This window comes from Pocillopora damicornis, chromosome 2 (genome assembly GCF_964200805.1).
Source record: "Pocillopora damicornis chromosome 2, jaPocDami1.2, whole genome shotgun sequence".
Taxonomy (NCBI): Eukaryota; Metazoa; Cnidaria; class Anthozoa; order Scleractinia; family Pocilloporidae; genus Pocillopora; species Pocillopora damicornis.
The window spans coordinates 16384941-16407712 of NC_142671.1; the positions used below are offsets into that span (position 1 = coordinate 16384941).

At 37.0% G+C, this 22772-nt stretch overlaps 3 protein-coding genes across 7 annotated transcripts; all 3 read right to left on the reverse strand.

The window, feature by feature from the left end:
• Positions 1 to 3511: 3511 nt before the first annotated feature.
• On the reverse strand, positions 3512 to 5993 carry LOC113676445 (G protein-coupled receptor 22-like). The gene has a single exon (XM_027193105.2). The coding sequence runs from the start codon at positions 4816 to 4818 to the stop codon at positions 3865 to 3867; it is 954 nt and encodes a 317-aa protein (XP_027048906.1). The 5' UTR covers positions 4819 to 5993; the 3' UTR covers positions 3512 to 3864.
• Positions 5994 to 10615: 4622 nt separating this feature from the next.
• LOC113676413 (guanine nucleotide exchange factor for Rab-3A) lies at positions 10616 to 18284 on the reverse strand. 3 transcript variants are annotated; one of them, XM_089196842.1, is made up of 11 exons: positions 17920 to 18283; positions 17386 to 17665; positions 16031 to 16160; positions 15308 to 15403; positions 15064 to 15141; positions 14511 to 14741; positions 13780 to 13908; positions 13361 to 13437; positions 12574 to 12673; positions 12057 to 12123; positions 10616 to 11498 (listed from the first exon to the last, which is right to left on the reverse strand). In XM_089196842.1, the coding sequence occupies exons 2-11, from the start codon at positions 17634 to 17636 to the stop codon at positions 11392 to 11394; spliced, it is 1266 nt and encodes a 421-aa protein (XP_089052968.1). In that variant the 5' UTR covers positions 17637 to 17665; positions 17920 to 18283; the 3' UTR covers positions 10616 to 11391. The 3 variants fall into 3 exon arrangements, with proteins under 3 accessions (XP_089052968.1, XP_089052967.1, XP_089052965.1); XM_089196841.1 differs by having other exon boundaries at positions 17848 to 18283; XM_089196839.1 differs by having other exon boundaries at positions 17386 to 18284.
• A 481-nt stretch (positions 18285 to 18765) lies between these two features.
• On the reverse strand, positions 18766 to 22611 carry LOC113676414 (insulin-like peptide IlO1_i1). 3 transcript variants are annotated; one of them, XM_089196847.1, is made up of 3 exons: positions 22511 to 22611; positions 20104 to 20276; positions 18766 to 19361 (listed from the first exon to the last, which is right to left on the reverse strand). In XM_089196847.1, exons 2-3 carry the CDS (start codon positions 20270 to 20272, stop codon positions 19201 to 19203), a joined length of 330 nt encoding a protein of 109 aa, XP_089052973.1. In that variant the 5' UTR covers positions 20273 to 20276; positions 22511 to 22611; the 3' UTR covers positions 18766 to 19200. The 3 variants fall into 3 exon arrangements, with proteins under 3 accessions (XP_089052973.1, XP_089052971.1, XP_089052972.1); XM_089196845.1 differs by having other exon boundaries at positions 22405 to 22548; XM_089196846.1 differs by lacking the exon at positions 22511 to 22611 and adding an exon at positions 21449 to 21585.
• Between the last annotated feature and the right edge of the window lie 161 nt (positions 22612 to 22772).

Genomic DNA, 22772 nt, shown 5'->3' on the forward strand with positions numbered 1-22772 from the left:
GTAAGATAGTTTTCGTGAATGCTGCTTCTCGTTCGCACACGTTTTATTTTTTCAAAGTATTTGCACTTGTGAGGATTGCACTGAAAACATTTGTTTTGATGACGGCAGGCTTTACACTCGTGAAAAAGTTAGAAATACGGTTAGATGTTAAGCCCATCATCAAAACCCCGCGGAAGGAAATTAACTACGTTGACATACCGAACTGTTTATCTGATCAATCGAGCCTGATATTTGCTCAATCGAAAACTACCACACGTAAAAACGGGATTAAAGGGAAAAAAGACGTTTTAGCTCCATTTCCATCACAAAGTATCCCTTACTTGAACAAGTTTTAGAATATACCTAATTTTTTATTTCATGCTAATCATTGTAGAGTTAACTTTAAACAAATGCCATAGTCTGCGGCTTATAGGATTTGTTTTTGGATGCTTCATGTGCATTGAAGGAAAACGCTTTATGGTCCTTATGATATATGAATATTTGGACAACCTGCTTTGGTTACCTAAAACAAATGTCCACTTCATAAACGAAAAATGTTTCACAGGAAGCTAATTAAATGTGCTAACTCAAGTATTTTTTTAGCAATTGCGGAATTACTTAGATGATCAGGAGCTTACTTCCCCTGTAACGATCGAACCAAAAACATTCAGAGTGCCACAAATAATAATAAAAAACAGATCACGTATGAATTGTATATGAATTGCTTTTGTATTACTAATAACCCAACTAGCATCATAGCAAATTTCACAGAGGAAAAAAGAGGTATTTATAGTTCCATCATAGTCTTGAGCTAATCTGGCACGTGGGGAGTCGAGGAATTTAACTTGAATGATGCCAAAACTTAAGAAGCCACGACTAAACAAAAATCAGACAAAACAATTGCATCGAGAAAAACAAATGAGTTTAAGAACCTACTGTTACCCTTTTGAAATACTCAGTCAAGCAGACAATCATTACCCTTTACACTCAGCAGCATTCAAGTATTAGTCTGCCTTGGACAGTTTTTCTCCTGTTTATTGACGGATACGTATACTATAGTAGCTAGTATGGCGAGTTCGCAACAAGTTTTTTAGCCGCGAAGCACAATTTTTTGACTGAGCGTTATTGATTCGCATTCAAAAACTACTGCAGATTTTACAGTTAGGCTTAATAGCGAATAACACATGCAGGAGCTCATTCACCGAGTAATGGGCTCCTGACACATGCATGACAAGAACTGAAAAAATAAAAACATTACGAAAATACAGTTAATCCTTACTCCTGGGTTTTCCGACACGCAAACAGATTAGCTGCATGTCCTGTAACGACAGTCAGTCTATGTGCGGTGTTCTGTGGTGAAAGCGTCAGTTTGCACCGATGGTAAACACTTTATACACTCCGTAAAATAAGTCATTACACACAAATGCACTGACAAAAAATGGATTTACGACAACAAAAGCAAAAGAAGTGACAGAGACAAAATATTAAAACATAGTGAGGCATAAAACATTTTCTTCATACACGGATGACATGAAAACGCAATTGGCTTTGGTTTTGTATGAGATAAGTTTAGAGCAAGTTTTGTGGACTAATCAGCGAGTGAAGAAGAGCTAAACCAATGTCGGTGAATTGATATACACGTTGATCGATATACACCGTAAAAGGACATTCTATATAAAATCATATTTTTTAATGAAATCGACTTCAGTGTCTGCAAAAATCAAATCATACTAATGGCGATAAATGAATGGAAGACAGGCAGATGAAAACGCAATGCATTTTGGATGAGTTTCATTTTTGAAAGGTCGCGAGGCGATTACAAGAATGCCGGGCTTCAAAGAGCGCGGTTTATTTTACATCTTCTAAATATTTGAGGTGGCAATAAACCAACGTCTACCCATGATTTGCGAAGAATGCCTCCCATATCCTTCATGAATTGATAGAAAGACTAGAATTATGTATCGCGCACGCGAAGAATTCAGATTATTTCCGATAACTATCTACGTAACTACGGTCACGAGGCAGAGATCAGCGTATAAATTCTCATCTTAGCACTGACTAAGCCAAACGAATTTCAGTAGACACAGCGGTTAAGTACATCGCTGTCGATTGAGTAATTATACTCCAGTTTCCATAACTATCAATATGTTACCGCGATGGAATCTGGCGTTAAAATCTCCACATACCTTGTGTATCACCATAATGACTTATACCTAGAACTGTTAACATCAAATTTATTGTCAACAGTTGACGCGTACTCTTTAAAATGAAAGGCCAAGCATGATAAGAGCTAAAATTATCCTTGCAATTTGATACACTTAAAAACTGAGATGTTAGCCAAAGCTACGAAAAATATCAGCCCAAGTAGATGTTTTCCAGACTAGGAAATATTGTCGCCATTTGAGAAATAAGCCTTAAACTCCCATGAGTGACCAAGACATACTTTCTCCTTAGAAATTCAAAACAGTATCAGGCAGCGAAGTGATGATGAGAACTAAAAGATATAAATTAGAGAATTATTAGTTGATCCAATAGCAAATTCTCAGAGCTAACTTAAAAAGAATTTTATCAGAAACAGTTAGGAGAATTACAAATAAAGTTGAAGGCTTAAAATAGCACGGTCAGTGCAAAAAATTGCTGAAATACTTAGCCAGCTCTTCAAAAATAGAAATACTAAGTGAAGTTCAAAGAGCGTCAAAGATTTTAAAAATAACATTGAAATAAATAATTAACGCGTGGTTACCAAACAAAATAATTACACAAACACAAGTGACCTGCACAAGAGAGACTAAATTTCGTGATGTTCATATAATTGGTTATCATTTCCATTACTCTCGCTTTTTTTTTTTTTTTTTTTATAATTTTGTTCTGTAATTCTTACCCTCTATCCTAACAACAAATTAACTGGCGCAGCCATTCCCTTTGAAGGAACTTCATATTAATTGCTCCAAGCACACTTGTGACGTCAGGTGAAACTGTAATTGCTTCAGTTTGCCATTAAATAATTCACGCCTATTTGTAAACTGAACCACTGAACTGTTCCTGAAAGGGTCTCATTTCAAGTCTTTTATTGCAAGAGTAAAGATTCTATCCATTCGTCTTAGCAGGTACAATCGATACACGGGTTTCAAGTTTCTGTGTAAGTTTTTCATCTTTGCCGTGTCTCTGCCGTAACGTGGATACAACTGCAGCTCATAAATTTCACCTCGCACGGAACAGTGTAAGGACGAATGGCCGCATTTGCGGAAGACGAAATCTAATAGAACTGCATAATACAGAGAGCGGACGAAAAAGTAACAAAAAGACTATTTTGTAATCGGCTAAAAATTATTAAAATCATCAAAATAAATGAAAAGCGTTTAATTTATGATTTAATGAATCCACCGAAATGCAAATCGAGGGAAAAAAATGAAAGTTTATTTTCCATATGCCATCTGCTCGGATTATCTGTGTATGTTTTTGGTCACAATTTGCATTTTTCATCGTTTTGTCAACGAACGTCCCGAAACACGATTTGAGAAAAAACTGCAGCTTTGTGTGGACATAAGTTTCTTTATTGTTCGCATAAAAATACTGAGCCGCGGAAATCCGACTACAATAGTGTAAGAAATAGACTTATTCGAAAGGAAACGAAGTCCTCTAGAAAAGTAAATATACGTTAATTTTACGTGCGTTAATACACGCTATAAATTTTTTTTACGGGAAGCAACTCAACTGTGAAAAGCGCAGAGATGCTTCAACTTTTCAACTCATTTCGATAATCTTCCGCCTTTAGGGCCACTAGGAAGTATATGGGTTTAAAACATCCTCACAATAAACAAACTAAAGAGATAGTTTGTAAATTGAGGCTGAAACGAGCAAAAAGTTGAATGCCCGCTCTACCTGTTACTTCTTGCAAGGCAAAGTTCTCCAAAACGCAGTGCGAAATTTCTCCTTTGTAAAAGCATACAATAAGGGATTCAAGACACAGTTGAAGTAGCCAAAAGCTAAAAACACGAACTCTAAACGAAGCAAGTGATTAGAGGGCCTCATAAAATACATAGAGAATGTTAATGTGGTGTAAGGCAACCATAATCCACACACAGAACAGACGACTGCTCCAGTCATTTTGGCGATTTTCCATTCTTTTTGACGCACCATTGCCTCATTCCGCCTTTGTGAAAACGACGCAGGCACAATAAACGACGTTCGAATCATCATGGCTTGTATGTGCACTCTGGAGAGAGCGGCCTTCGATATTCGCAAGTAGGCGGGAAGCAGAATTGTACATGACAATAAAAAGGATGGCAGATAATACAGGCGAAAAAAACAGGGTTCTTTTGATTCGCTAAACATCAAAATACACGCAGAGGACCATGATGTTTTGGCCTTCCATCGCCATTCAAGGAAAGGTGCTATAAGACTAACAGTACTCAAACACCACACCAAAATAACAGCGCGCCTGGCTTTGAGGTGGGTAAGTCTCAACACAAACGGGTTCGTTACTGACTTGTAACGGTCATAACAAATAAGCAATAGAGTTATGAACGACGCATTTCTCAGAGCAGATGTTACAGCCTCATGCCAACAACAAAACAGTGTGGAATGTGCAAATCCTGAAACGCGAGCGATGGTGAACGGAACACAAACACAGCAGATTATAAAGTCAATAAGAGCAAGATTTGCGATGAACTTCGTTGCTACACTCCGAACACTTCTCTTGTTCCAGTAGATCAGCAAAACAGTGCAGCTAGCACAAATACCAAGAACAATTTCCAACCCCAGCACAATTATAATAGAGATCTTAAATCCTGGGGAAAGGCCCAGCTTTTTATACTCTGAGGTAATGTTACTGGACATAAGGCGGCGTCTGCGCGACAAACCCGCGGCAAACCGTTAAAGCACCATTTACGGGTTGTGATGCCCGCGTTTTCTCCCCTTTCTGTCACCTCGCTTGGCCTGTTCCTCCTACGTGACTGTTATCTACCAAACTCTGCACGAATGATTTGTCTTTGAGAGCGATATTTTCACCTGCGAAAACAAATTGCGGAATGAGCTTTGTTTATGATACGTCGATTTGTCAATGATCGCACATACGATTGGCTGAATTATCAAACACGTCTGACATATTACTACAGCAGTGCCATTATCTTCTCTTCAGGCTCTCCCGAATTCTCGTTGGAAAAATAGTTAGTCTGCTTGCTCTGGGACTGAACAATGACTAAGTAGACGACACACACCACAGACTTGTAAAACATCCTCATCTGTTTTTTCTTAAATTGGTAGAGGAAATCTCCAAGCCCACACACTGCATGTTTCCGACGCAGAACTAGAGTGCGCTAATATCTAAACACAATTTGCATTTACGGCGTTGCAAATGATTTTCTGCCTTCTTTTGTCGCAAACACCTGCTTAGATCTTAAAAAGGATAATCGCCGAGAACCCTTTCCAAAATGCACTTCTTGATTCCTCACTCTCGAGGAATAAAGTATCAAAAAGGGTATTTATTGCGCAGCGAAGTGATATTATATTCCATCAAAGGACCTTCAATACACTAGATTCTTAGAAATATCATCTACAATGACAAGAAGGGAGGCAAAATCAACTGTGCGCGTTATAATTACTTAGAATTCTTGTCACAGTATATTGACAAAATGGATATATAATTGGCGAAGAGAGAGTGTGCGGGAAGCAATTCCTAATCAACTACAAATCGATGCCGATCCCCAGTTTAATTAATAATGAACTTATCACGAATTACAACATTCTACCAAAATAAATATCCGTCGGAAAATGCGATCCGCGAGGTCGATAAAGTATAAATTGATCGTGGAGATTCTGGGGTAGATGAATACGCTAATCGTCTAACGGTAACAATAGAGCGATCTTCTTAGAGCCTCCAACAATGCAAAGGAAAGTAATACCCATTAAGTACATTTGCGACCACGTGCAGAGCCAAAGGTCTTTTGCATGTCTTTTGTTAAGTAAGATACACATTTGGTACGCGTACAGTTCAAGATTATATTTTATGAGCGACCTTGACCGACTGTTATTGTTTTTGTTTGCTTGATTACAAATTATGAACCGGAAAAAAAAGAGTCGCAAAGAAACTACAAGAGCATAGTTTAAAAAATTGCGCTAACTAGTGAACGTCACGCAAATTATTCGAATGCAGGTTGAAACTCCTTAATATATTTCTTATTTTTTTCACAAAAATAAACAAAAGAAAGGACAAATCTTCTCTGTAAATCACGAAAAAAGTAACTAAAACCACAAATTTTACTATGAGAGAGACACTCCGCGAGGGCTTTTTTCTTTCTTTCAGCAACAACGTCAAAGATACCACGGATAAGTACAGAGAAGTTTCTATAATGTAATGTTAAATTATTATAGGTGATCACATGATTTCGAGTGCAATTTAGAATAAATAAGCACAAGTAAATTTTTTTCAAAGACTAACAAAATTGTACCGGCCCGTAGGGCGAGTGCAATTTGTGGTCTTTGAAAAAAATTAACAAGTGCTTATTTATTCCAAATTGCACAAGAAAATCATGTGATTACATATTAATAATGTACATGAAAAAATACGAGATAGCTTATCGTAATTTAAATGCAGAGGCAAAGCGCGCGAAAATAATTTATTCAACCCTGCGAGTAACTTTGTGCGTACGATCAAAACAATAATACATAATGATAGTTTCGCATCTTTAAGGCGCAAAGTCCGGCTAAACAGTTCAAGGAATTGTTCAGTCTGTTCCCGAATCACTTTCGATGAAATGGAATCGTCCTTTCGAGGTTTAACCATGTTTGTTTTTTAATTTCGGCGTAGAATCACTCGAGTAAAGTGTTAAGCTGAGTCGGTTCGAAATTTTCGATTTCCTTGGCAATTCCCTTCTCTAAACACCAATTTTTCCAAACCAAAAAGCAGTGCTTTTTACAGTGTTTTCGTGGTTAGAGCTGTTTTTCAGCCGCTGTATTGTTGTTGCGGTGGCGTAAAAAACCTACTTGATACTCCGGCCATCGTTTCGCTCGCAAATTTTTAGCGTATCCAAACGTTGTGACATCCAAGGTTCGCACTTGATTGTTTATCTGTGAGTTTATTTGATTATTGGCCTATCAGAATGTCTGGTTTGTTACTTCTTTGCACTGAGTTAACCTTCTTCTGCACTGAATTACCTGAAAACTGTATTTATCTTAACCATTCAATCAGAACTGAGAAATTTTTTCAAATGAATGAACAATGTCAAGCGTGCGTCCATCCAATTCGGGATGCACGCGAATGGTTGGGAGAGCACGAAGGTTGCGTAAGAGATGCCCGAGGTACAGCCGAGAGCATCTATGGCTACTTAATTGCCTCCCAACTATCCGCATGTATCCCGAATTAGATGGACGCACGGTAAACATTGTCCACTTTTCTGACAAAGCGAGACATTTTTCACGCTGAAAAGTCGCATTTACTGTACTGATAAAATTGCAGTGACGTCAGCCTGAACCATTTATATAAACCATCCCCTTCTTTTTCACAAAATAGTAGCCAATCAGAGCGCGCGTTGGAATGTTGCCATGTTCTAATCACTAATGTATTTCTAGAAAAAAAACATCAAGACAAAACAGCTATATCGACAATGTAAATATATAACAAATTTAAGTTAAAAATAGGAACCTTCAAAACTTCAAGTTCCTGGGGAGTTGACTGCTGTGCTCTAAGTTTAGCGCACCAATGTTTCGGCCGACTGATTTTTCCCAGGTGGTTATTTTTAGACCTTAACTGATATGCATCCAGAAAATGGCTTTTGCGTTCTAGTGCAATGTTTGCGATATCGCATAACATATATGAATTTGTAGCTTCTCCCCTTTTGGATGAACAAGGAATATAACGATCAGAATATTGATTCTAAACAAGGTAGAAAGGTAACGAGCTGAGTGAGGAAAAATGCAAAGAAGCCTGTGTAAAGTTCGCTTTTGAGAACAATATCACTAGAAATGTAACGGCCCTATGGTTTTAAATTAACACCTGTCAAAATGGTAAAGCTATCAAGGAATTATTTGAACCGCAAATCTGTTCCAGAAGACTCAAAGTATTCGAGTTCGCACAATAAAGCCGGTTCACAATAAAGATAACAATCACAATAAAGATAACAATCACACCGTACCGTTGCCGCATGTCACCCAATAATAAACATGAATTATTCATAACTGTCCGATTTTCATAGGAACATTAGGAAATGGCTTCTCATTATAAAGAAGTTTTGAATATTTTTGCAGACTTGCAACGATTACCACCAGGCACGGAAATTATAATACATGAAGGTAAAAAACTTAAAGGAAGTCTCATAATGTAAAACTCCAACTGATAATTAAGTCAAATAAATGGTAACAATTACAAAAGTGGGACTGTACGTCATAGTTAAAAGTAATTTTTTTTAAATAGCAAAAATAGTATTGATGATTAGGATTATAATAACAGTAGTTATAATAATGATAATAATAATAACAATAGCTAACATAATATAATAATAATAATAATGAGAATCAAAGTGCTCTGTGAGCAAACTCGTGAATTGACACATGATTTTTTAGATTATGTTTAATGTTATCTGGTTTAGGGAATTTTGTGGTTGATTGTCATATCTAGAGTACGAGCAGTAGTTCAGTGTTCGCTAATGTAGCAAAGAAACAAAGTAACGTTGGGATAAGAAGGCATTACCATTGAAATGATCATGCTATTACATTTGACAAGGTGGATGATGTCATGTGTTTTAAACGTCTATCATTTTTGTTTCTGGTTTAAGAGAAAAGGTTGGAAGTAAATGTGGGTGAAAAGTGTGATTTACTGTCTTTCGTTGTAAATATTAGAAAATCAAGGCAATTCTGTCTTAATGAAAACATTAACGATTCCCTCTTTATCAAAAGAGACAAACGGGAATGAGTTTTGAGTGATATAACTAAGCTAAGCCTGCCACCGTCATTTTGGATCTCCGCCTGGGTAGATTTAAGTCACGTGCTAGGCAACGTGTAATCAATAACAAGATAGAATTTCATTTCAGGCCTATTTACCAATTTTGTGGTGTGTAACTTTCGCATTTTAGTACGTTGTATGAATGTTGAATCTTCAAACTGTCTTGAAACTTAAAAGAAAATTGTTCTTTTAAAATTCACTGAAAATCGGTAGCTAAAACTGTTTGTTTAGGTGTTATTTGATTTTCGTGTTAACTTGTTATTTCGTCAGTCGCCGGCATCTTTTGTTGCTTCACACAGGAAAAACACACGATACGAAACGTAATGATTGATTTTGTCCTCAATCACGCCATAACAGAAGAAGCTTTTGAACATCTGTAAACTCCGAGCACTTCACTGTAAGTGATATTTTCAATGAATCTTCGGATTGTTTTCAAGTTCAAGGATTGTAAATTACAATTTTATGAAAAATGAAGGTTGTTCTGTTATTTCAGTGTGAATCCTTGCATGCCTGCCAGTCGCTGGCGCCGCTTGTTGAAACTAAAACGTAAAAAAAAAACTCTTTAAAAGATTATAATTGGCTTCTTTTTCACCCCACCACTATTCTTAGCAACAAAGGTCGCCATTTCGTCTTTTTATTGCTCGCCAAAAACTATCAAATGCTCTCAAAAGCCTAAAATCTAAAAAAAGTTTACAGGAATCGACCAATCGAGCGAGCGAGCGAATGCCATTCCCCACATCGTACCTATAACTCGCTCTTGCGCATGCGCGCAATTCACGAGTTAAAAAGGGTGAAAGATTCAACGATATTGATAATAGTATTGATAATAATGATTAGGGTTATATTAACAGTAGTTATAATAATGATAATAATAACAATAATAATGATGATGATAATAATAGTTAAAGTAATAATAATAATAATAATGAGAAAAAGGGTGAAAGATTGAACGGAGCCTTTCAAATAAGGCAGCCGTAAAACATCAGACCATATCCAGAATCATCGACACCTTGTTGAGTGAATAACACGAGTTACTATTCTCTGGAAAAAACGACTGTTAGGCTCGTCTTGTTTAGTCGTAAGACACAATGTAGGATTACAAGCCACGAAGTCGCAATTAAAAACGTTGTGCAACAGAATAAAAAGTTTACTCGTATGATACAGATCTCTTTGACCCAGGCTCCTAAGAGGTGTTGACACCTTCCTTTCCGCGACAACTTGACGAGTAGTTTCACATATGTGCCCTATGCCGCTAAACATGGCGCTTTTATCTCTGCTGATCAAAGCATTATGCATGACTCATGCAAAATAGGAACCTCGAAAACAGCCAGACTCACCAACGATTACTCCGTTGAAGGTCGGCTGATAGGGCATCAAGTCAAATGATGAAAACAGTCTCGGGTTTTGTATCCCTACGAGAGCTCTTATTTTATCTTCGTTCTACGTTGGCTATTATTGCAGCATCATTTAGAACGGAAGAAATTTTCAACGACAGGAACTGTAACAGAGAGAGAGAGTTAAGTATTTCAATTGTATGTGTTGGCTAGAAAGGTCCGCACACTGAAAAGGAAAATCGAATTCCGAAGCTTGTCTAAAAAACAACACGAAAAACAACAGCGACAACATTTAGTAAAAAAAAAAATGTACCAACCGGATTACTTATTAGAAACTTAGACATACTTAAACAGGTACATTGCCTATGACCTCAGGCTTAAATGTTTATTTCGTTTTGTTAGATCATTAAAAGTCTATTTAGTTCTATACAAATGAGAAAGAGCCTCTCATAGAAAAATAGAAACTAATGATAAAAACTATTTTAAGAATATTGTATGTTGAGTCATTTATATACATTCACTTCCTGACCTCAAATGGATCATCACCAATTAAAATCGCACAACAACTCTAAAAAAAACCTCTCCATCATGAGAACCTACTTTTCAAAGTTCCTTAGAATTCTTGTCCAACAATCTCTGTCAGTGATGGAGTTATATGAAATAACAGCGCTCTAGAATAATAATACACGCTGATTCTACATGAATGCGTTTAAATAACTTGATTCTAAATGAAATATCCCGAAGCGAACACAGTCATTTGGCGATAAAAACCACAACTTCTACACTTAAAAGTATTTTAAAATTCTAATAACTTTGCTTAAATGAATAAAAATCCCTACACGAATTTTGCTAACGTTGTAACTCCTTAAATGACGTATTCAATTACATTAACACAAAATGCAAGCATAAATACTTTAAGAATTTCAATAGTTGAAACATTGAAGTCTTACAAATTCTATTAAATCTTTCGAAAACCATTCTCACAGACCATTGATAAAAATTTCCATATTCATTCTTAAAAGCAACTCTCAATAGCAGTATTCAAAGTCAATTTCATACAAAAATAGAAGTTTGCCTTGTTCTAAGCCCTGACAAAACTTACGGATCCTAAATGTTATTGCAATCAGAGAGCATACGTTGCTACGAGTGACCGCTGCTTCTTTGAACCTTGACTGCGCCCTCCATTCCTAACCGCGCGAGTGCCATCTCACTCCTCAATCTCATTACTTCCCAGTATATCTCGGTTACTAATGAATAAATAATCAAAAACAAACACGACAGTTAAAGAAAGTCGCTACAACGATAAAAGAATATGCAGCTTTGAATGATATCATATTTTCGCATTTTCTCGTTTTGAGACAAACTGCAAACATAACCCGTTCTAATGATGAAAGTTTTACATATAAGAAATTTTCGCAATATACCCAAGAAGGGATACATTTGACCCCCAACAGTCCTGATTTATTGGCAATGCTGCGGGTAAATCTAAGTCTGCTATAAGGAATTTTTTTTACTTTAAAGGAAGGCAATGATCTAACATTTCAGTGGCACTTGATTATACGCATCTCGTTTTCTTTTTTGTTTTTTTTTTTTCCATCACTAAAGTTTCTCCTCTTCCATATAACAAACACTTGCCATTTTATTGTTTTTCCCCTATGATTTGCTGTCTTGGTTAATGTTGCTGTTGTCATTTCGTTGTCTATTTCTTTCAAACGCAGAGGTAAACCAACCAAAAGAGGTACTTAGAGGTATTTCCCATTTGCTCTGAAAGCTACAGCTATTAGGTAAACTATATTCACACCTACCGTCTGCCTTCACAAGTCCTTGCTGGATGTAACGCACATAAGTGTAAAAATCGCACACCGCTACAATCTAACACGAGAAGAATATAAGTTAGGAGACGTAAATGGTCTTGAATCAGCAAACGGCTGGTAAAGTATTGAAGCCGTTCAAGGCTATGATAAACGCTTTTAAGTTATCAATAAGGGCCCGCGATCAAGCTGACTTTCCTAAGGACGTCGCCAAAAGTTAGGTGTTACCACATATGCCACTTAAGGCTGGTGGAGAGGAAAGAGAAAAGAACCACAGAACACACTTGGACAGTTAAAAAGAACTCAAAATATAGAGAACACAAACTTCAGATTCCTTTAAGTCCATGACTGCAGACTTGGATAAACATGTGAAACATTTAGACCACTCTTAGCCTCATTCCAGTGATCCTACATACAATTTACACGCACTGTAATTTGTTATTTTCAGTTTCCCCGTGAAAATTTATATCTTCACTAAAACTGCTTTTGCATTCACACGATTACCACTCACCCTGACTCTACTGTTGCGACTGAGGTTATACCAGTCACCTTTTTCTGATAACTTCACACGGTGAAGACAAAATCGAGACGTTCCTGTGAGCGCACACTTCCTACAGTACAAAGAAAAGGTGGAGTAGATTTGAGGAAAAGTCTAGAGTAAGTCATTTGAGATATATGAAGAAAGGGGGTAAGTTTCTCACGAAACTATGGTGCTGCGTCGGTAGGAGAGTATAACAAGATAATTTGGTTTTATCAACTGTGCTGATAATGTAAATTGGCCACCGTTAAGAGTTCCTATGCCCTTCGTCATTCGCTCTGATGCTATCAGAAGATAATCCAAAAAAACCAAGTTTACTTATCAGCTATAGAGTAAGATGAAAGTAATATACCTTCACGTTGTATTAACCCTTTACACCCTTACATAAATAGCAGTAGTCATATTCTCCAAACCGTTCTCTATACATTTCCTAGGTTGCTAACAAGGAGAATTTGTTTAATACAGTTAGGAACTTCTTTAGTAATTGATCATTTCCTTTATTCTTGTGACCACGATATTTGATGTGGGGTGATATTATAGTGAGAAATTACATGCTAGTCACGCTTAGGGGTTTAAGGGTTAAGCCACACAATGATTGAGTAAAATTGATCTCATACAAAGGTTAGCATTAGAAATGATGTGTTCCAACATTGTCCTGAATTCTGGGTGCACAATAAAATATTGAAATATTTGTATGAAAAAGGACAAAGGAAAGGACACAAAACATGAACTTAAAATGACACACTGCAATCACACATACCTGAACACTGGTTTGCCACTAAATGTCTCCATCATTAAAGTGTTGTTTTCAATTGCACTATGTACAGCTAATGCGAGCTAAAACACAGAAAGAATAAAATGTGATGTGGTCACAATTTCTGCCATGCACTGACAACAGATTATTAACCCAAGAAACACACCCTACACAACCTGTTTATATTGATGGAGCTGTGATTCTTCAAAGAGGACACAGCAGGGATTAAGAAGGTAAAAGGGAGAGTAGGGATGGCATGGGGGGGGTGGGTTGTGCGTGTGACAGGCACCACTTCCCCTTCCCATGCTGCCATAATCATCACAAGTACAAAAAGCCAAAAGCTAACGCAGAGAAATTTAATTTTCCCATTTGCTAATTACTTAGAAGTTTACAATGTATACTTTACCTCAGTAATGACCACATACCTCCTTATTAGGAAAGTCTAAACATGGCCCAACATCTTCTTTATATATTCTGGCTAAAAATGGCTGATCGTGAGAAACAGAACGTTCATCCATCCATTGTAAAAATTCTCGGAAAAGGATCACATCCACCTAAAGATAATTTACATGTTTGATTGAATATTCAAGAGCTTTGAATAGAAGTACAGCCAGGTTGAGAATAATTTTCAAAATAGAATACCTGTAGGTTGAACAAAAACAATCAATAGCTGTCTTAGCACTTTAATTTGGTCCCAAGGCTAAATAAGGAGAGTAATCAGGCTACAAGTAGGTTTTGAAATATTTCAATCCACAGGGCAGCAACACTAAGACACTAGGAACCCTACTTTGAGAAGAGTCCTTACTAATGAATATGGGGTAAAATTTCCATCAGAATTAGCACAATATTTTTTGACTGCAATTACTTCAATTTTCCCCAATACACCAAAACTGTACTTAACCCTTTAAATCCCATGAGTGACCAAGAGAGAATTTCTCCTCACAATATCAGTACAATATCAAGCAGACAAGTGATGAGAATGAAGAAAAATATCAATTAGGGGATTATAAGTTGATCCAATACCAAATTCTCCAAACTAACATCATAAAAACTGTATGGCAGACAGTAAAAAGAATTACTAATGAGATCTTGGGAGTTAAAGGGTTAAAACTACAATGCAAAAATAAGAGAATAAACAAAAAATGTTTGTACCAACCTCCGATTCATCTGAAGGGGAATTATTTCCATTTTGTGGCCCACGCAAACATGTTCCATCTAACCTCATTGTCACTGCAGCATCACAATCATATGAGTTACAATCTGGACATGGGCTTAGGTGCTCACTGCTGTGTCGTCGCCAGCCCATTCCTCTAGAGTGACTTTGTGATGATGTGGAGGTTAACACTAACTGTTTAAGAGCAGACACTTCTGCTTGAAGAACTTCAACCTATAAATAACAGCATGGGATGACGTTTGTTTCATTTAAAAATCTCATTGCTGTTTCCGTACTCACAAATGAAATCTGAAAAATATAACTTAGTGACAGATTTTGACAACAAAGTTACATCCTTGTTCCAGGTCTGACTGTATTATGATTCCTACAGGTGGTTAAACTTGCACAATTTAGCAGTTGAAGCTGAGTGCATAGGAGTATCTTCTGTAATGATCTAGAATATTTCAAATCAAGCCTTGCCATGCCTAATCATGTAAAAACTTATTTGTAAATGGAATACCGAGGATCAACAAAATACAAATAGTTTTCCACCAACCTTGTTATTTGCTTCCTTGAATCTCTTTTCTGCTGCAGCCCTTTTAACATTTGCAGCACGAACCATGGCATGAGCCTCCTGTTAGATTAATAAAGAAATAATGCAATAAATCACTTTGAAGACATTGTTCATTCAAATATAATGACAAATTTAGAACTAGCAATTTGACTTGAATTCCCAATAAAAATGAGTGGCACTTAAGTTATCTTCAATCTACATGTACAGTTGTATATTCAGAACAAACCTGAAACAGACTTGCTGTCAGTTCTTCTAACTCTGATTCCAATTGATTTCTGACTCTTGATAGTTTTTCACATTCTTCATCTTTCAGCTTAAGCTCCTTTATTGAGACAACATCAGAATTATATCATTACACTTAAACAAATGAAACAGTTGCAAGTGTACAGGTTTTGGTGCCCAAGCACTCTAACATAACTGGAACTGATAGACAAAATGGATCAAAATAAGTTCTTATTTACGTTGCAACCTTTAACATAATTAACAAGTCACTTCCCCCTACAATTTCCATACATTAATCAGCAAACAAGTTATGAGAATACTCAAACTTATCAGCAAGAGGTTATCTTGATCTAAATCCAACTTCTTGTGCCTAATTCATAAGGAAATGTATAGCAGCTAGAGGGGAGGATTAACAATCAGATCTTGGGAGTTACAGGTAAAGGCTTAGCCACAGTCTTTCAAATCTTATAATATCTCGATCCTTTCAATTGCGTAGGTGAAAGGTAAATTCTAAGAATGGAAGAGAATTCTTTCCTATGGCCAGTCTTGTAAACTCAGCAGTACACTTTGCATCCAAAAAATTGACTCTATTAATATCTTATGAAGTTGATAAATGTCATGATTATCATTGCTTATTTTCAGGACTGAGTTAAGAGAATTCACACAATGATCACTCTTCAGACTCCAAGAATTATCTCTCCAGAGTACTACATTTAAAAGCCCTCACCTCTTGAGCTTTCTTAAGCTCCTCTTGAAGTCGTTCAAAAGCCTGTGCCTTCACCTCTTCACGACTTGGTGACGTTGGAGCACGATCCCTGAAGGTAAAGTCTTCACTGTTGAAACTTTCATTCAGTGTGCTAAAGACAAACAAACAAGCCTCGCGTAAGATAAAAAAAGTAATCACTGTCATAGAAAATAAATTATGTTGAAACTGGTTCATTGTCAACAGTTTAAACTCAGAGCTTAAAAAATAAACTCATATTGGAAATCTTGGCTGGTAAGGATTATTGTTGCAGAAATCAGAGAATATTACAGTTTCATTCTCATTCCCAGCTGATACTTTCACATCCAGAATAGTTTTGTCTTCTCCCAAGATATCTGTTACAAAATAGTACAGGGTACACTGTAATTCCCCTCAAGGCTAACATGAAGCCAGAATAAAATTTTTGTGTCCTAAAAATGATCTGTTAAAGAAACAGTTCTTAAGATATCACAAGGGATAAAAATGTTTTTACCAGTGAACAAAGGATCAATCTTTTCACTCATTTCCACAAGTGCTGTACACTTTACTACACTGTATTTGCTCATGTTCAAACAGGTTAGTGGTGACCCAGATTCAGGAAGTTGATGAATCTGTACATTAGGTGTTAAAATTTTGGTCAATATAAAGCACGACTTAGATTTATAGAGAGAAACTTGTGGTTCCTTGTAGGTTCAATATCCTGTGGTTGACATTTTTCTTTCCTCTCATTATCTCATTAAAAAGACGTGAAGTGAGAGGCCTCTTGAAAACAACACTAATTGTCATACTGGGAAATTTATCACCCTCCTAACAAATGCAAGTCAGAGCTCTAGGGTCTTCCACCATCTAGAAATCCATTCAGGATTAGACACAATACTGTACAGCAAATGTAGTAAAAAAGATACTTTAGGAATGTTTAGAAACGTATTCAGCCTATTGGATGACTCTCAGATGCGCCCAGACAAAGACAAAACCAATTATGCATGTGTAACAATTACAACAATGTGATCTGAAAACTATTAAAACAGACAATTTTTACCTTCAAAATGAAAACACACTTATGAAGCAAAAAATTTATTTAGTCCATAACAAAGAATTTTCTAAAATCCCAGAAACACCTGAAACGACTAGAATGATCAAAATGAACGGCTTAACTTCTTAAAGACAAATACAAACATTTCCGTATGTTGTGCTCTTGCCTGTCTTAAGCTTCACGCCATAACACAACACATAAAGCTTAGCACTGCTCGGCTAAAAACTCGAATTTTCAAAAGCTACAAACTATCTCTACAAAATCCCTTTTCAACTCCTAAATAAACGTAAATACTTATTCCCCTCACCTTCCATCGACAACCATCTGACCCTCAGAATCACTACCATTCGAAGTACCAACTGGGGATGGTGAACGAGATCTTTCTCCGTTTGTAAACGAAGCCCTCGATCGCTCCCTTGCTCTATTGTATTGCAACTGTGAAGCATTGCTGCATGTCCTTTGCCTTATAGCCGTACCAAATATATCGGGTTCACTGGAGGTTCGTTGGAATATCGCTTCTGGCGATAAATACTTTGAATCAGAGAGGACCTCAGTCATCTAGAAGTCGCCGAAGGCACGCACTACAACTAAGGTAAATTAAAACAACAAAAGTCGTCTCACTTCTGTCAACAACACTGTGGCGTGAATTAATCCGAAATGCTGCTCATGGTATATTTATAGAGGTCGATATTTTTGCATAAAACCGCAACAGTCCACGGCAAATGATAAAATTCAAAAATAATTTATGACCAAAAAGCCGGCGTCTTACTCCTTATCTTGGCAAAGTTGTTACGTCGACGTATTTCGAAACCGCAGTGGTTGAACGAGTCCAGATGATTACCTCAGATTTGATTTGCATTCAAAACTCGAAACACCAACGCCTGCCAATAAGGCACACTTGAAGCAATACAAATTCAACGACTTTACAATGTGCCTCTCTGTACTTGATACGAATTCGTGACATCCGATCTTTCCCGAACCTGCCGGACGCTGTAAACAATATTTAGTTTCCAAGGTGTATTATCCAGTACAATTAGTCTTCCAAATGCTCTTATGTAAATAAAAAAGACCAGCTGCTGAGTCAAATGGCAGCTTAAGCCGTAAAACTAAGTGCACTTCGAACAAAACCCTAAACAACACGACACAAATATACGTATCATGACTAGAGCAATCTTGGTAGTACCCAGTCCTCGCGCGTATTGATAAAAGAAATAAACTCAGTAGGGGAGAGAACGTAGGATTGTTTCTCTAAATCCACTCCTTTTCAGCAGATCCAAAAGGGCTGGCAAACGAGGGTCGATAGCAATCGATAAATAAGGACGTTATGTAATGAAATAAATGAGCAATCCATAATCACAGAACGAACAACAAAAATCGTACGTGTGATTATCAACCAGTTTCGGTCGCAGAATAAGGCTTCGACCCCTCTTTTATTCCCTTTGCTGTATAACTAAAAGAGAAACAAGATCTGAGGTTGAGAAGACTGCAAGTATACCTTTTCCACTCGTAAAAACGAGAACAGACGGCGGGCTTAATACTCAGGTCACGGGTGAAGGGTCGAAGGTCACGAGTCATTAGTCAAGGGACATGAGTCACGAGTATCAGAAGACAGCATTCCGGTAAATCAAATTTCTAACCTCATAGTTTTAACCTAGAACATACGGATTTACCGCGATTAGGCCGTGTATACTAGTGTGGACCCCAAATCAAACTTTATTTAATGAGTAAACCTTAAAAACCCCATGCCATCTCTACGGAGAAAGAAATGGCTGCCCTCCTCTGAAAATAAGTAAATCGGCACTAATTTCGTTTCTCGCCAGAAAAGCAAGAAACATTCGATAAAAGGCTGCAAATATTCTGAATATCAAACTCATCTGTGTTTCATGACAGCATACCAAATCGCGATTGAGTCATGCTCTAATGAGGACTTTATCTCTTCTTCACGAAATGTGTACAAAGAAAGGAAGCGATCGCAGAGACCGAACGGGCAGCTAAGAAAAAGAAGGGAACTCTCACAAATAAGATCAACTTAAACTATAGTTTAAGAATATGATTCCGATATGACTGTACATGTTTTTCAAGCTCTAACTAGTGTCCTTTGATTCATGTTGATCATAAACTTTCAGTACAACAAGCAGTATTCCGCTACTTCCTCATACTTGCATCCCTCCACACAGCACTCTTCATGGTAGTTCGTAGGTTGACTAGGCTCCACAGAATGAAGGTCTCTCCTTGCTAATTTCTTGAGGAAGTGCTTGGCCTCTTTCTCCGATTTCACAAAATCTGTGAATCATTGAAAAAGGTTTAATCAGTTAAGCGATCAATCAATCAGGCAATTCATATTGATGGCGGATAGATCGACCGAATAGCTTGGCAAGCAAAACAGAACAAAGAGCCTAACATGCAGTCACTTAAGTGCCGTATTTATTCGATCAAAGGTTGCGGCGTTTATTGAAAATTTAGATTTATCGAAGCGGCTTTTATTCAAAGGCGGCGATTATTTGAGGAAGGCGTATTATTCAAGATCATTTTTTTAAACATCGACAACAATTACGGAATAACATTCGAAAATATTATGTGAGACATAAACTTGTTTTTAGTGCTACCGTCCGATTTCCTAATATTTCATTTTCTTACTATCGTTGAGTAAAAATTGAGTGCGGTGATTATTTGTTTTTTGATACGCATGCGCTTTTAAGTTGTACCTTGCAGCACCCCACCACCCCCGCGTGACTATTGGTAAAACCCTGGGCAGGTACATTGGCCAGGGCCAAGCAAAAACGATGAATTCGATCAGGCGTAAATCGAATGATAAACTATGAACTGTGCTACACCAGTCAGCACAACGGTTGTAGAGAAACCAATCACAGAGAAGCATCGTGTTTAATGAGGAGACTGGTTACCATTCAACTCCAATGTATACAGTAGAAACGATTTCACGTCAAAATTGATTACGAAACATTCGATGACAAGTACCACAGAAAGAACTACTGACCATGAAACTCTCGTCTGACATAATACAAACCTCTCTTCTCAATGCCTCGCCTGAAAGCACGATTCAAACACTGCGAGTCCAAAATCGCCTCAAATTCTGATTGACTCCAGCAAAATTTGAAGTCATACCGTTTGGCTGAAATCGCTTGTAAATAAAGGCAAACTGCTACAAGTACAAGAAGTTTGATACTGCAAGACATGGTGCTAAGAACGGGAGAGAAAATTACACGGGTTAATACGAGAACAAACCATGTCCTCCCCAGGCAAACTCAAGAGTAATTTGAAATAAAAAATCATTGCAAATAATGACAGCGTGCTCAAAACAAAATATATTATTAAAAACCCGAAATAATTAGAATTTCTTGATTAAATTCTTAAGGTATATTTTTTCCATGGATATAATACTAGGCTATTTCTTCCTGGTAGTTCTGCTGCAACATAGATCATTGGGACAGAGTTGTCTGAGGAGAAAATATGGGAAAGCTGGTCCTTTCCTTACCCCCCACCTATGCTCTGCCCGTTCTCGTTACATAAATAATAATTCCAGTTGATCCAGGGGCTCCTGCTGATCTAACCTTTCCGCGCAAAGTATTTTCGGGCAATAAAGAAGTCTATGTGGCGTTGCTCTCTCTAAAATTGTCTGTTTGCTTAGCTTGCCATATTGCAATATCAATCTTACAAGGAACTGATCCTTTCATAGTATAGAAGGACGGGTTTCAATTTGGTCAAGCTATTCTTGTGAGAAGTAAACATTGGAATAGTATAATAAGCTGGCCAAATATTCACAGTTTATCTATAAAAGTACCACGAAAGTTGAAGAAAATACATTAACTTTTAATTACTAATTACAATCTCAACGCCGAATGCACAAGCATCTAGTGGTTAGCCAGATTTAAAAAAATGGTTTTTTTTCAGTATGAGTCCAAACGTATTTAACTCTTGTTGAAATCTCAGTGGACACCCTTCAAAGGCCCCGTAGTACGGATGTTGAAACAGGTGTTTTTCGGAGGTTTTACCGCTTGACGTCTGAAGTTATAACATGATCGATACCCACTGTTCAGAACTGAAGTAGAAGATGTTAGGCCAACGTATATGTGCGCGGCTATTATCAACAACATCTCACATGAACATTGAAAATCTTCCATTACATGATTCAAAAGAAAACAAAAGTTGTGTATTTTTTTCTTACCCGAGTTAAGCGTGCATTCAATCCTGCATGTATTTAACTAATGGCCTTAAAGCCAACAATGCCGGCCACTATAAGCTTCACAGGTCTACATTAAAATCGTTTCCCGTCTTGTTTTCTTAACCGATTGGATAGTAACATATGAGGTCAATTGAAAATCACGGTTTTAGTAAGTTTTTAGTTTTCATACCTTTACTTTTTAGCGTCCCTCGGTCCATCTAAATATTTTCACCAAATTTGAGACGATTTTTATTCAAAAACCGCTTTAAGTTTTCCGATGGCGCCAAAATATCCTTTAATGCGAGACTAATGGTTGGGTAAACGAACAAGAGCATTTATCTGATCAACACATAGATGCTCTTTAATCTACCGATGAAATGTCATCTTTACAATCACTATCTTTCGATTTCCAAGGGATCTTTCGCTTTCGTTCCTCTTATAATTAAAAGTGTAGACAGAATTTTTTATTAACGACCGTGTTCGGTCATGCGAAGTAAACGACACTCTCGCCTTTTGAAAAACAAAGGTACACGCTTTTGAGAATTATTAAACATGGATCCAGGTTAAGTGCCTTGTCTTTTGTTTCCAAACAATCACGTTTACAGACTGGTTTACGGTTCGTTGGATAAATTTTCCCAGGGATTTGTTATTTTTACATTGTATTTTTTTACCAAACTTTCATGACAGAGATCTTAAAATGATTTTAAAAATTTGTGGCGTTTGTCGGAGTGTCTTGGATTTTTCTTTCAACAGAACGATAACTTGACCCAGTAGGTGCCATTGTAACAAACATGGAGTGAACGTTGTTAAAAAAAATCATTCAATATGCCCTTCGATTTTAACGAACCATTCAAAGATCCATTCAAATTTGTATCAAACGAGACCGAAAAAAAACCTTTCGAGATCTTAATGTTGATCCTTGTTATTAAACGCACGCATGGCAAAGGTGTAAAAAATAAATGAAATTACGTGCATTTTGAAGATGAAGATCGAAGAAGTCATAGATCAGATCGAAACTTCCTTAAGAGCGAGATGAATTACAAAGCAAAGTATACTAACGAGATAATGTACTCAGTAAATCATAAATTTCTTGCAAACTGGACAACTCAAGAGCGATCTTAAGCAACTTATGATAGAAGTACCTACCTTTTATCAGCACAGCGCAAATAGAGCACTAAGGGATGACTTTTCACCGTGATTGTCGCCTAAGTTATCGTAAAGATAAATATAATTAAATTTACCAGTATTATACCTGAAGGCTTGGTTCCGAACTCCTTAAATTGCTTGAACAAAGCCTACGAAGAGTAGTCACCATGGAGACAAAGACCGCCAGAATCAAATGTGGAAACGATCAATTAAATCTAGGGATTGTTTTTATAGGACACCGGGCTATCTTTTGTCAACAGATACATTTTTATTTCCTATGAAACAATTATTAATTTACGTTTACTTGGCTTGGTTCCGTCGTTGCGTTCGCGTTAGAATTATGATGGACTTTTTTTTGTCCGTTCTGG

Excerpts from the sequence above, each read along its gene's own strand:
- LOC113676445 (XM_027193105.2), bottom strand. The coding sequence starts at position 4,818 with ATGTCCAGTAACATTACCTCAGAGTATAAAAAGCTGGGCCTTTCCCCA.
- LOC113676414 (XM_089196847.1), bottom strand. The coding sequence starts at position 20,272 with ATGTCTTGCAGTATCAAACTTCTTGTACTTGTAGCAGTTTGCCTTTAT. Across the intron at positions 19,362-20,103 it reads GCGAGGCATTGAGAAGAGAG|ATTTTGTGAAATCGGAGAAA; the intron begins GTTTGTATTATG and ends AATGATTCACAG.
- LOC113676413 (XM_089196839.1), bottom strand. The coding sequence starts at position 17,636 with ATGACTGAGGTCCTCTCTGATTCAAAGTATTTATCGCCAGAAGCGATA. Across the intron at positions 13,909-14,510 it reads CCCCTTCAGATGAATCGGAG|GTGGATGTGATCCTTTTCCG; the intron begins GTTGGTACAAAC and ends AATTATCTTTAG. Across the intron at positions 11,499-12,056 it reads AGGACTTGTGAAGGCAGACG|TAACCGAGATATACTGGGAA; the intron begins GTAGGTGTGAAT and ends TTTATTCATTAG.